The sequence below is a fragment of the Nylanderia fulva genome, unplaced genomic scaffold (assembly GCF_048542155.1).
Source record: "Nylanderia fulva isolate GAGA-0341 unplaced genomic scaffold, ASM4854215v1 Scaffold34, whole genome shotgun sequence".
Classification (NCBI taxonomy): Eukaryota; Metazoa; Arthropoda; class Insecta; order Hymenoptera; family Formicidae; genus Nylanderia; species Nylanderia fulva.
The window spans coordinates 1,399,351-1,414,120 of NW_028190411.1; the positions used below are offsets into that span (position 1 = coordinate 1,399,351).

Here is a 14,770-nt window from a genome sequence, read left to right on the forward strand (position 1 = left end):
ATCATAATAAAAAATATTGTATTGATAATGTACATAGTAAAATTAATCGAACATATTTTATATCTTATTGTGTAGATATTTTTTGTTGTGATAAATATTAATCAAAGAAACTCTTATAAAATTCTTCCAAAACCATAAATAATGAGTTTAGCAAAAATATATGATAAATAATAATAGAGATAAAAATAAATTATAATATATATTTATTTTATATTTTTATTTATTTATTTTTCACAAACACTAAAGATCAAATAAAATATAATTCTGGACTTTCGTCTCGTTTCTCTTTTAAATTTTGTAAATAAGACGCGTCGCGTTTATCTTTCTTTAAGAAGATAATTTTTTTTAATGCGTTTTAAATGAGTGCGCGATTGTTTGCCCGGCGCCGCGTCGTAAAAAAGCCGTAAATTCGAGTGTCATCGATTGATATTTTATCGATATCGCGAATTCCGCGCGTTCCATTCGTATAATGCCGTCTTTGTAACACTTTGCCGTGAATGCACGTGTATATAGCCATACGGTGTAAATAACGACGATAACAACCTGTTATCGCGGGCTCGTTATAAGCTTGACAATCATGTGACTACGATGCGAAGGCTCTTGAACATGAAGATAGGGAAATGCCCAAGACGTCACCAATCTAGCCCCATTCTTCTATCATGACACAAATCGAGACATTGTAAAATATAAAATATATTGCAGCTGTCATCGATAAATATTTTAATTGCACAGTTGAGAAATTTGTGTTAAATTTAATAGATATCACATGTCCCAAACAGCCCACAAAAATGTTTGTGTTATAATTTAACATAATATGGATGTTTTATATTTTAACACAAAATAAATGCAAAACTTCAAGTCATTTCAAATATATTTTATTTTTTATAATGTATTTGAAATTTTAAATTAACATAGTTTTAATTGAAAAATTAATTAAAAATATGTTAATTTTATTTTTTTATTTATCATCTCCACTTATGTATTATAAAATAAAAAAATCAACATTTTTTTCTGTAAATTTTAACAGATAAATCTTCATCACTAATAAAGCAGAACATTTTTATTGTGTAAAATTAAAAATAGATGCACATTGTGTTATTTTTAAAAATATACAGAAACAAACAGTCATTAAGATATATGGCTAATTCGTTAAATAAATGAACTATTCTTATTATATCGATAATTACGAGTTATTGATTTTTTCAGAGCTATATGTATCCTATCAAATACAATATAATTTTTATCCAAAAAATATGGTATAAAATATAAGAAATATAATCATTCACCATTGAAAAATAATTATTCGATACATGAAAGGATCATCTTACAATTAGTGGCATCAGTAGACTCAGACTTGGGGAGAAAACTTTTATTTCAAAATTCAGAGTTATTGTTTCGCAGCCTCGAAGGATGCAGAAGTAAAACGAGATATTTCAATTTTTCATTGCGAGCTGAGAATATGCTTATTCATTGTTTTACCGTACTGAGATATGTAGCACAAATAGCAGCATCCCTAATTCGATTTCACGGTAGAACAAATCACCCGATGATTTATCCAAATCTGTCTGCGCGGATCTTTTATTTTATTCAATTTTTTTCATCGCAGATCCCGCAAAAGTGGGTGATAAACACATCTGGAAAGTGGACGGTGGACCTTCTATCTCTACCTCGATAGATCATCGGCGTCACCGTCGACTGATACGACGGTGAAAAGGATAAGGGAAAAAAAAAAAAAAAGAAAAGCGAAAGAAAAAATGAAAGAACGTATATCTAACTCGGTTTCGCGTATTTAAGCACGCGCGTTTTCAGCCGACACGCAGCCGGCGCGGCACGAATATAGACTTCACTTAAGGCATCTCTCCCTTTTTTCTTTTCCTTCTCTCTTTTCCTTACGAATGCCACGCCTCGCATTTCTGCATAATCACGGCTGTTGTCATTCCCCTTCCCGTGATCCTCTCCGCGGCGAGCCGTTCCCTTCCTCTAATCCCTTCCCTCATCTCGCTGATATACCTGCCTGCCGCGCATAGCTCCTTCTTTCCACGCAGTCTTCAGGAATCCGAGCTATCCCCCCATGGGGTAGCACCAGGCGAACCGGTGCATTCGATAATGCACCGCGTCTCTAGTAACGGTGAGAGCAAGCCCGGCTTGCTATGTTCACCAACGTGGACCGTCGTCATTGAGACTTGTTACACGATTGAAAAATTGGTGCACTGAAAAAAAAATTTTGTTGGATTAACAAAAATTTTTATACCTTTTTTTAGTTGTTTAAAATTAACACAATTAACACAACAGCAATATGTTAAATTAACATTTTAACGGGGACCGTTTTTAACAAGAAAATACAAATTTTCCTACTGTATATAAAATTTTGTTGGATTAACAAAAATTCTGTTCGAAAATGGACGAAACGGAATTCTGGTTGAATCTACCAGAATTCCTTTTAATACAACAAATATACTTATCTTGTTTGCACCAATAAACTGATTTGTTGTACAAACAAGATGCTTGTTGCATTAAAAGGAATTCTGGTAGATTCAATCAGTAATTCCATTTCGTCCATTTTCGAACAGAATTTTTGTTAATCCAACAAAATTTTTTTTCCAGCGCACGATTGAAAAATTGGTCACTGAAAAAAAAAATTTTGTTGGATTAACAAAAATTCTGTTCGAAAATGGACGAAACGGAATTCTGGTTGAATCTACCAGAATTCCTTTTAATACAACAAATATCTTGTTCGCGCCAATAAACTGATTTGTTGTACAAACAAGATGCTTGTTGCATTAAAAAGAATTCTGGTAGATTCAACCAGTAATTCCGTTTCGTCGATTTTCGAACAGAATTTTTGTTAATCTAACAAAATTTTTTTTCCAGTGTGTTCAATTTAGCAGATACCTCTCGGAACGGTCCACACACTGGAAAACGAAATTTTGTTGCGTTAACAAAAACTTTGTTCGAAAATGAATGAAATAGAATTACTGGTTGAATCTACCGGAATTCCTTTTAATGCAACAAATATCTCGTTTGCTCAACAAATCAGTTGTTTCTGGTAGATTCAGTAATTCGGTTTCGTTCATTCTCGAACAGAATTTTTGTTAATGCAACAACATTTTTTTCCAGTGCAAACATTTTTGTGTTAATTTAATATAATATTGATATGTTCTCGAGACACGAATATTGTGTTAATATTTTTATAACACGAAATAAGCAAAACTTGTAATAATTCAAAATAAATTTTGTGTAACATTAACATAGTTTTAATGTAAAAATTAGCTAAAAATATGTTTTTAGATTTTATCATCCCCTCTTATAAAAAAATAGAACATATATTTATACCGTGTAAAATTAAAAATAGATGCACATTGTGTTATTTTTACACCTTTTTCAGTTGTTTTAATAACTTAATTTATTTATTAATTAACTATTTAACACAAATTTTCCAATCGCTCTCTTAATGAAATAATTTGTACGTAACAATCGAGCTGATTAAAAAAAAGTTATGCGCCAAAAAGAGGATCCTTCATTGCATTCGCGCTTTCTATTCTATATACCACAGAAATTTTGTTATGCGCATTTACAGAAAACGACCGATTTGTCCGAAGAAGTGCCGCTTAATCACGCCATCGGTATTCGAAAAGATAATGGCTCTTCTTATATATGCAGTTGTAAAGTTGCTGCAGGCTAATTTTTTTTCCATCATCCACACACATGCGAGACAAGGATCACGGATCATAATACGAGCGTCCTCGCGATAAAACGAACGCGATCTAAACCGCACGAGGGTGTCAGTTATAACGATAACGTCGAGCAATTACGAATCTCTGAATCTATGAATTGTATAACTATATACATATATATATATATATATATACATATAGACGACCTGTAATAGAGACTATGCCCACGCGTGGCATTGATTACACGTTCCACGATCGACTCATTATCTTTATTTATCCTACGAACAGTCGCCACGGTATAGGAATCGATTTCAAGGCGTGTTTCCTTTAGAACCCTCCGTTTGATCGCCGATCGGCACCCGATCGCTATAATCATCCACGATAATAGTAAAGCATCGAGTCGATTTCGGAATTATGCATATGATATGAAAGTGCGTACGCGGAAGCACTTGAAAAACGATCCAAACATGTTATCTTTTTTCTATACACACAGTTTAACAGAAACATTTCTGTTAAATTTAACAGATATCCCAAACGGTCCACGGAGATTTTTGTGTTAATTTAACATAATATGGATATGTTAAATGGAGACACGAATCTTGTGTTATTTTAACACCAAATAAATGTAAAACTTCAAATAATTTAAAATAAATTTTGTGTAAAATTAACATACTTTTAATGTAAAAATTAACGAAAAATATGTTAATTTTAGATTTTATCACCTCCCACTTATTATTACATAAAATAGAAAATCAACATTTTTTTCTGTAAATTTTAACAGATAAATCTTGTCACTAATAAAACAGAACATATTTATTGTGTAAAATTAAAAATAGATGCACATTTTTTTCAGTTGTTTTAATAATTTAACATTTAAGTTCAATTAACAAAACAGTAATATCTTAAATTAACACATGAATGTGTTAAATATTTAATACAAAAATTCTAACGGGGACCGTTTTTAACAAGAAAACACAAATTTTTCTACTGTGCACGAAATTGATCTGGCTTCGATTAAAGAGTAAATATAAAAAGTATTAATTAATAATATAAAACTATAGTTAAAAGAGTCTAGAGAGAAAAATGTTGCACGTCTTTTTTCAGCGAGGAATGCGATGTAAAAATTACATTCGCGACGATCAATTAACTATCAATTACACGTAAAATTACAAATGCGATGCATTCTCATGCAAATATTCTCTACGATTTATTTTGATGCGTTTGTCGCTGCCAATTATGCCGGTCATGAATAATAGATCAAATGAGGCGAAAGATCGAGTTCGGCCTACACGGTTGGTCGTCGACGATGAATCGACGATATTATTCATCATCTGAATACCACATCGTGCAGGACGGAACATAACTTAAGAATGATCATATTGAATCGAAGTTACACGAAGAAATATGATGTTAATCTGCATGATTTTATTTAACAGACATTGATCGTAAGAAAAATCGAAATTGAAACATTTATCGCAGTGATGAATTTTAATGAGCCTTGATTTACCAGATTATTTATCTTCTATTAGCTGAATGAATTTTAGAGAAAAAATTTAACATAATTTTGAGATACCAGAAAATACTTAATCTTATTTCTGCGAACATATAAAATTCAGCCTTTCATAATTTATTGCCAAAATTGCGTATACATTATTCACGTCAAGTTTCTAAGCGTTCTCCATTTTACGAGTCGCATTTTGTGAAATTCTGTTGAATTCAAGAATACAAAAAATATTGCAGATTTTCGGCTTTTGTCAAATTCTTCCGTCCTCTCTTTTGATGTACCGGTAGGGCAGATGTATAAAGTCGATGATCGTCACGTACGAACCGATATTTACGGCGCATCGCCTTTTTTCTGCGCCGCGCCGCGCCGGTGACCTCGGCCGGTGCGACGTGACCTTGAAGAATGGCGAACCGGCCGTGATGCGATGCGATGCGACGCGGCAGGTCCGTACCTAAATACCAGATCACTGGAGTGTGGAAGGAATTGTTTGCGCGTGTGCTGCTCGGGTTTCTTTCTCGTAATTCACGGAAGGTTGCGCGCGCAAGGCTAACAAGACTTTTCGCTATACATCCATATATACCGGATCTTCCTGTCTCGTATTTTTTATCTTTTTTTCAATAAATTAACTTCGTAAAAACTTGTATAAAAATTAGTGGAAAGTAGGCACATATTGTTAGCTGTTTCTTCATTCCTATAATGAGAGAATGTTAAGTTCAAACTAGTCTCTTTCTTAAATGAAAATAATCAAGAAACTCGCCATCTTTCACAATTATATATATATATATATATATACTGGATATTTTAATAATTTTTCTATAAAATATTTTTATTGTAAATATATATATTTTTTAAAATTTTTTAATACAAGAAATATGAAATATGTGTTGCGTTTTATATCGGCAGTTAAAATATGCATTTCCAAAGAATCGCAGGTTGCGTGAATCATGCTGATACATTATGATACAAAATTATATTTCCGCATACGATTCCACAGATATTTCTAGAGATGTAATTATAAAACGTGTGTATAAACAGATTATTCATCGACGGCAAATAATTAATCGCAGCTCGTTTGAAAACATGATGTTTATTGAACGAATCTATAGAATCTGGGACGCTTTTAAATGCCTCAATGTCAATATCCATATATAGATGTTAATTTGAAAAGAAACTTGTTTACGCAATTCGCGCAAAATTCGCAATCGACGCGACTGATTGTATATCACATCGATATTTAATACTATTTAACACAAGCAATTTAGACACAACAAAGCTGGTTCCTCATATTTGTCATTTTTCTGTCGTACTCGAGAAATTGAAGACGATCTATTTACACAAAAATCTAATAAACTTGTGGAAATATACGATTTATTTTCGGAATATACGATTAAAATTACATTTTAGAAAGATACATTGCACGTCAAATTACAATGTAAGATCAAAATTAATTATTGCACAGTTGAAAAATTTGCGTTAAAAACAGATATCACATGTTAATGTCTCAAACGGTTCACAGAAATTTTTGTGTTAATTTAACATAATATGAATATGTTAAATGGAGACACAAATATTGTGTTAATATTTTAACATAAATGCGAAACTTCAAATAATTTAAAATAAATTTTGTATAAAAAATTAACATAGGTTCTTATATAATAGGAAAATTAATTAAAAATACTTATCTTAATTTTAGATTTTATCATCTCTGTTTATTATAAAATAGTTAATTGTTGTTAATAGTTAATGTTATATTATAAAATAGAAAATTAACATTTTTTCTGTAAATTTTAACAGAAAAATCTTGTCACTAATAAAGTAGAACATATTTATTGTGTAAAATTAAAAATAGATGTACTCTGTGTTATTTTTACATCTTTTTCAGTTGTTTTAATCATTTGAGTTTAATTAACACATGAATACGTTAAATATATTTAACACCAAAATTTTAATGGGGACAAGAAAACACAAATTTTTCTACTGTGTGGTTACAGAATCTACAACTGCGGTGCGAATTTTTTCATTTTTTTTTTCTTAAAAACTGGAATCAATTTGGGAAGAAAATAAAGAATCGCGTTCGACCGAGATTCCTTTCCACCTGTAGAGAGTTGCCTTTCGCAAAACATTTCATTATCTTCACGACGATTGACCTCGTCGCGTTACTGTTGCGTTAAACGACGAAGCGTCGCGAAACTAGCGCGTTAAATATTTGCACATAAGTAAGTAAAGCGCGTTTTAATCGTTTGAGAAGATCCACGGGGCTAACAATGGTATCTCCGACTCTTATATTCTCAAGTATCTCATGCGTGATACGCATTTATCGCGCAATCCGCTCCAAAGTGCTTGAGAAAGCTTACGATAAAATTAATCCAAGGGAATGATGATGTTATTCTCCGCGCGAAATATCGGATTAAATTCTTATTAACAGGGTTGGGTAAGTTAATGATTTTTTTAAACTAAGTTAAATTAAAGTTAGTTGCTTATAAAATTAATTTAGTTATAAGAATAAAAAATTAACTCGGTTCAAGTTAAGATTAAATCAACTGAAGTTAAATCAAAAGTTAATTTTTTTAAATATTATTTATATTAAATTAGAATTTTGTTTGTTAATTCTTTTAAAATGTATAATAACAAAGAAATTTTGATTTTTATATAGAAATATATTTTTTGGTAATTGATGATAAATGAACATAAAAATTAATATTTTAATTTGAAAATAATACGTTGCAAAAAAGACGATAATGGTATTCAGAAATAAAACAATTTTACTAAGGAAAAAGTTAATAAGTTTAAAGTCAAAAATAACTAGTTGAAGTTAAAAATTAAATACATTTTAAATTGACTAAGCTAAGTGAAAAGTTATTAACTTTTTAACTTTTCCAAAATTTAACTAATTATCACCCAACCCTGTTATATTAAATCAAAAAGATATCAGTCAAATTTTTTTGACGCATCTCGTAATAATATAATTAAAAGAAAATTAAGAAAATAAGACTATTTACGCTACTCTTAGACTTTCCGAAGACTACGAACGAGGTCTTCTATATATTTTTTTTTTTTTCGAGGAGGCAGAGAAGTCGCTCTACATATAGAAAACTCGTCGCGACCAATGCGGGAAAGGCATTACGAGGCGTAATTTTTTTTTGTCGCGCCAACATATATCGGGGATCCATTAAGAACTCATCGTAACGGTTGCGGATACCTTCTCCTAGAAGAAGAAGAAGAAGAAGAAGAAGAGTCATCATCCGCGCGGCCGATCATGTCGACGTCCCACTGGGAGAGGCTCCCGAGACGAAACGAGAAGCAGATCATCAGAGCCGGGTCCCTCTTAGCAAAGAAGAAGAAGAAGACGACGATGACGACGACGAGGACGACGAAAGCAAAGGAAGAGAGCAAGGCACAGGATAAGAGAGAGCGAGCTAGCTCACCTTGGCGCCCATGGTATGCGCCCATTGGCGTCCCTCGCAAAGGCGTAGCTCTCCTTCTCGCCGATAATACATATATTTTGATAAGGAGTCCCCTCTTGTGTGAAGAGACTCTCCTCTTCGTGAGAAGCGGTGAGAGAGATGGAGAGAAAATACTCGGCGCGAGACAGGTCTTTATAGCCGCTCGGTTTTGTCCTCGCCTTGTATCGCGAGCATGAATATTTTGTGCACGCCGCAAAACAATGCAGCGTGCGTAATCCTGTTAGAGCTGTGTGTTGATGTTATTTTGTCCCGATCGGATGTGTACGTTCTCTTTTCTCGATATGCCTTTTACGTAAGAAGCGTATCGAGTTGGTTTACGTTAGAGGATGCTGGAGAGGATGCATGATGTAAATATTTTTTTTATATGCATGACTATGCATTTGAATCAATTCTCTCTCTCTTTATATTTCTTTCCTGTCTTTTAGAATCGCATAATTTTGCCGGTAAAAAAATGTACCAGCTATTTGCGTTATTATTAGCGGTGAAAATTCATTCGCTCGAGACATGAATATGGAAAACGGAATGCTTGTTTGGTATGCTGACACATTGCTGAATCGCATATCTCGGCCGGCTCAATGGACTACGTAACATGCCGAATGTTATGTATGCGCGAAGTTGCTGCATCGAAAGTGCTACGATAATCATGAAAAGCAATCTGAAACGGAGAGGAAACAGATTTTTGTAGTATTATTAAAATTAAAGTGCATATAAATTACAAAAACTTATGAGGCCCTTCGCGTAATTAGAGAAAATATTATGAATATACGAGTATATTAAATATTAGGAATAAGAATTATTTGAATAATAATAAAATTGATAAGACTGATATAAAACTAGTAATTTTATACTTGAATTGTATTTGTATATTAGAGTTTTCTCGATTTTATTTTCAAATAATTCCTAATATATTTTTCCTAAATAAATCGAAAGATTAATATCTTAATTTTTTCACCGCGTGATATTTAATTAAATAAATTGCGCATATATTTTCTTAATTGAAGTATAATAAGAAATTAATATACAATCAATTTAATCATTTTTTTGACTCGTATAAATTTGCAGTATATCAGGAAACTGACTAATTCGTATTAATTTGCAGTATATCAGGAAACTGTCTGATTCGTATTAATTTGCAGTATATCAGGAAACTGTCTGATTCGTATTAATTTGCAGTATATCAGGAAAAAATTAATCTTCTTTTCATTATATTTACTTCTAGTATTTATTTTTTATATTATATATCATCTTATCGTACGTCAGATAACACGATCTTACAATTATTATATTTATTTTATCACTCTCCAAATGATTATTCTCGTATTGTTGTTAATCCTCCTTCCAGGAATGCAAACGAAGAAGCGATAAAGTGAAATAAAATCAAAACAGGAAAGAGGAGAATCGCGTTTTTATAATAATTTCACAAAAATATCATATTTCCATTGTTTCACTTGATCTTGTGCGTGTACAGAGTGTAATACTTTACGATTCTAATTAGTCTGAAAAATTTTTATCCAGCGCGACACTAAAAGAGAAAAATGCAAAATTATATTAACACTAAGTATCAAATTACGCGATAAATGGTGGAAACGTTATACATGTTTATTATATTTATCGCGTAATTTTACGCTTATTATTTATGTAATTGCACGTACTTTTTTTTACGGTGCAAGCCGAGTTGTCGCGTCGCGGTATATCGCGACGATGCGAAAGTATGCGGCGTCGTTTTACGGTAGGCATATCGATGCCCCGAAGGCGCGCATCTGCATCGTGAAAACGAGCGGTCGTCGACGCGCGAGCGAGTGTTCGCGGCCTTAAATTAAATTTACTCTCCCGCCGGAATTTATCCGCGGCGAGAAATATTACGCGAGACGAGTCGTAAATTTTCAGTGTGCCTTCTGTTTTTTTTTTTTTTTTTTTTTTTTTCCCCCAACGAGAATCGCCTCCGCAAGAACGCCTTCGGCATTGCCGATTTGTGCATACCGGGCACGATTAGTCGCCTCATTGTTGCGTTACGCAATATATACGACGACCGGAGGGAGAAAAAGAGAGAAATCGCGCCGACTCTAATCATGCATATATATATATGCATATTTTCTGCGTGTGTATGCAAAATGCGCGCACACGGACACCGGTAAATAAATAAATGCGTAGGTGCGTGAACGCGCGGCCCCGTGAGGAATGTCGCGTGTCTGGGGAAAAAATCCGGGACATCCTTGCATAACGTTGCGAGAAAAGAAGCTCGTTTCGCTTACGATAGCGCGATAAAAAAAAGTATTCGCGTCTTTACATTCTTTAATTTTTTTTTATGAACTTCCATCTACATATATCTTATAAATCGGAAGAAAAAGAAGTGTCAAATCAACACTTATATACTCATATCTGCAACAACATCTATATCTTCTTGTAAGAATTTGCTAAATCTTAAATTTCGACGATATTAATTTCAACGATGTTTTTCTTGGTTGAACTAGAAAATTTGCTTGAATGAAAACATTTTATAGTTTATAATTTAATTAAGAAAATATTAATCTTATTGTTTAAAAATAATTCTCTTGAATAAAAAATGTTGGATAGAAAATGACATATTTTTATATATAGAATAATATATTTTTTATACTCTTCAGATGATAATTACAATATTAAAATAAGACTATAATATTGTTGAAATTTAAAATTTAGCAGATTCTTATAAGATTATAGATATTGTTATGTATACGAGTGTTGATTTGACACTTCTGTTTTTCTGATGTATAAGATACGTATAAATGAATTTTCGTAAAAAAATAAAGAATTAAAAAATGCAAAGACGCGAATACTTTTTTTAGACATTATTACGTATAAACGAGTATGTAAGTGTCAATTTGACACTTGTTTTTTCTGTGACACATTATACGATCCATCATACGTTTCTGACTCATATAGCCAATCTGAAAAAATAAAAAAAGAATATTTCTGATGATGAAACAGAGTATTTTCTCCCGTATACGTGGACCGATTGTTCGGATATGATAAACATAACATATCACACGTGGCTGTCACGGCCGTGCGCGGCCGTCCGAAACCGGTGTACATAAAGCGTATGTGTGCCTGAATACGGTCAGGTCGTGCGGATAGATATCGGATACACGTAGCGGGACACGGGCGGTTTCGAAGAATGCGTTTCCTTCCTGTCGATACTGTGCGATGCAGGTATACATCATACACCGTAAATGGACGCGCGCTCGCGCGTGATCGGAGATGCGCGATCATCCGTACATTTTATATAAGTAACTCCCAACCCTCTCTTTCTCTCTCCTCTCTCTACACCTTGCTAAAATGAGTCATGTCGCGATTACGATTCCATTCATGTCTCGCAACAAAGTGAGAATATGGTGCGCAACTACGACGAGGAAAAAAAACTTCGCGACGAGACACGCGGGAGCGAAAGCTCACGCAACATATATGCATATGTATGTGCTTTACTTATTACGAAATAGATGCAATTTGTATATTATACATATTAGAGTACTTTTAAAAAACCATATATATGTATATCCCTATTTTTAATATTTTTTGTAATGATTTAATATATATTCATAGTCATTAAAGTCTTCTTTGGAGATTCCTGGACGAATGTCTACCAGGAATAATTACCTGATCTAGTATCTGAACCGCTAATTGATTATTGAACCGAGTACTTTTAAAAAGTACAAAGAATTATATATATATTTATATCTCTATTTTTAATATTTTTTGAAAATGCTTGAATATGTATTTAAAGTCATTAAATAAGGTTTGTCTGGAGATGATTCCTGAATGAATGTTTACCAGGAACAATCACTTGATCTATCTGAACTGCCAATTGATAACAAAATCGAGTACTTTTAAAAAATTACATAGAAAAAAAACATACATATATATTCCTATTTTTAATAATTTTTTAAATTCTTTAATATGTATTCAAAGTCATGATTTAATGTATATATTCATAGTCATTAAAGTCTTCTTTGGAGATTCCTGGACGAATGTCTACCAGGAATAATTACCTGATCTAGTATCTGAACCGCTAATTGATCATTGAACCGAGTACTTTTAAAAAATACAAGAAAAATATATATATTTATAACCCTATTTTTAATATTTTTTAAAAATGCTTGAATACGTATTCAAAATCATTAAAGCCTTTTCTAGAGATGATTTCTGAATAATCACTTGATCTTGTCTTTGAACCGACAATCGCTAACGGAACCGATTACCGCAGGTAAACACCTGGTGCTGGTGACGGATCCCGAGATCGTCGAGGATGCGTACGCCTTCGACAATCCTTGCTTCAAGGACGCCACACCTACGACGGTCGGCCGCGTCACGGAGAGACCGTCTTCGGCCATACTCGGGGACACACCCGCGAAAGATTCCACGCGATGGTCCACGCCCTGGACATCCCTGGGCCTCGGATCGGCTATTCGCAGCGACAAACGTCGAACTCTCGACGATTCCTGCGTTGGGGTAAGTTCTATTTTACGTTTTTTTAATAACCACTTTTTCGCAGCTATAGTTAATCGACATTAACGATGAAATACTTTATTTTGTTTCAAGAAATAAAAAGATGTCATTTGTTGTCTGACGCGATGACGTTTAAGATATCAAAAGAGGACTAATTTTATTTCTGAAAATGTGTTTATTCACGAAATATTAAAAATTTCGAAATTTTATTTTATTTGTCAAAAATAAGCGCAATTTAATTAATTAAATTTAGATTTATAAGTAAATAAAAATAATAGCTCAGTAACGTTTAGATATTTTTTGTATGTTAAAACAAAATATTCTTGGCTATATATTTTGTGATTTTATATTGTATATATAAATATATTGCGTAACTAAATGACATCTTATGCGGTTACTTTTAATTAGAAATTATCGGCCCGAACGGCTAAGCTATTATGCCAGATGGACAATAAATTCCGCGGTTGAATCTAAAGAAGTGTCAAACACGGTAGTAATGTCGTCGTTTAGTTACGCGATTCAGCGTCACGATAATTGCAGGATAAAATAGCTACAGGCGATAACGTAACACTTATAATTCCCCATGATCTAATCTGATTTCAAAATATTCTTCTTCACGAGGAAAAAATTAAGTTAAAAATAGTTTCTCAAGGATTACATTGAAATATTTTTTGCGACAAAATTTATGTAACTTCCGCGTCCATTAAAATATATGAATTTTTGAGAATAAATTAAAAAATGCAAGAAAAAAAATCATTTTCATATATACATACACCTTATATTTGTATAAGAATTAAAGATGCAGGAACCTACAAAGAAATTAATCTTTCAGTCATGATTTATATAAAAACCGGATATTACGTGTATTACGATCCAGCCGGATGTCATAATATCGTCAATGGTATGATTCTTCGTTCACCAGAAGATGACGTATCTCTTTCGTTTATTCGTCGCTCGCGCAGCACAATATTAAATTTGTCATCGGCGAGAATCGCCCAGTCATTGATGATCGTCGCGTCGAGAATCGCATACTCGAGATTCGACGACTTTCGATTTGTGTGTGAGCGATCAGCTGATCTTTTCATCGCACCTGTGTAACAATCGACGCGTGTTCTTGCAGCCCAAGGCCACCAGGGTCAGCGTGGTCGGTCTTCGGAGTCGCGACTTCACCGGCCTGGGCTTCAACGTGTGCGGCAACATGAGGGAAGGCATCTTCGTCAAGGATCTGCTGCATCGTGGCCCTGCGTCCGAATCCGGACGGATACATCCTGGTCGGTATCTTTTTTTTTATCAGAGGATTAAACCGCGAAGTGTTCTCCACTTTTTCAATCTTCTTCCTAGCTCTTTTAAAAATCTTTTCTCTCTCTTTGATTGATCTTTTTTTATTATTTTTAATTCTTATGTCTATTGAAAGAAACGCTATCTAATCGCCGGTTTAATTGCCTAACAATTCGATTTTCACGCTCGACATTCAGTTATCGCTGTACGCTGATGACAATGAGAACTCTCGCTCTGTATCGAGATTGAAGAGTAACGCAATTTCTGCTCCCGTCATCCATGTGGGAAGAAATTATAACTCAATACCCTGGAGATTAACTCACGACGTGTCTCTCGATGAGTGTCTTCGCGGATCTGAGAATCACCCA

At 33.4% G+C, this 14,770-nt stretch overlaps 1 protein-coding gene across 1 annotated transcript in view; it reads left to right on the forward strand.

Annotated features, from left to right (window-relative positions):
• Positions 1-14,770, forward strand: part of LOC114937503 (uncharacterized) — a 33,946-nt gene that overhangs the window by 13,681 nt on the left and 5,495 nt on the right. The window contains exons 2-3 of the mRNA XM_029310985.2: positions 12,883-13,127; positions 14,245-14,395. Of these exons, the coding sequence (XP_029166818.1) occupies positions 12,883-13,127; positions 14,245-14,395 (396 nt within the window). The remainder of the gene's footprint in view (positions 1-12,882; positions 13,128-14,244; positions 14,396-14,770) is intronic.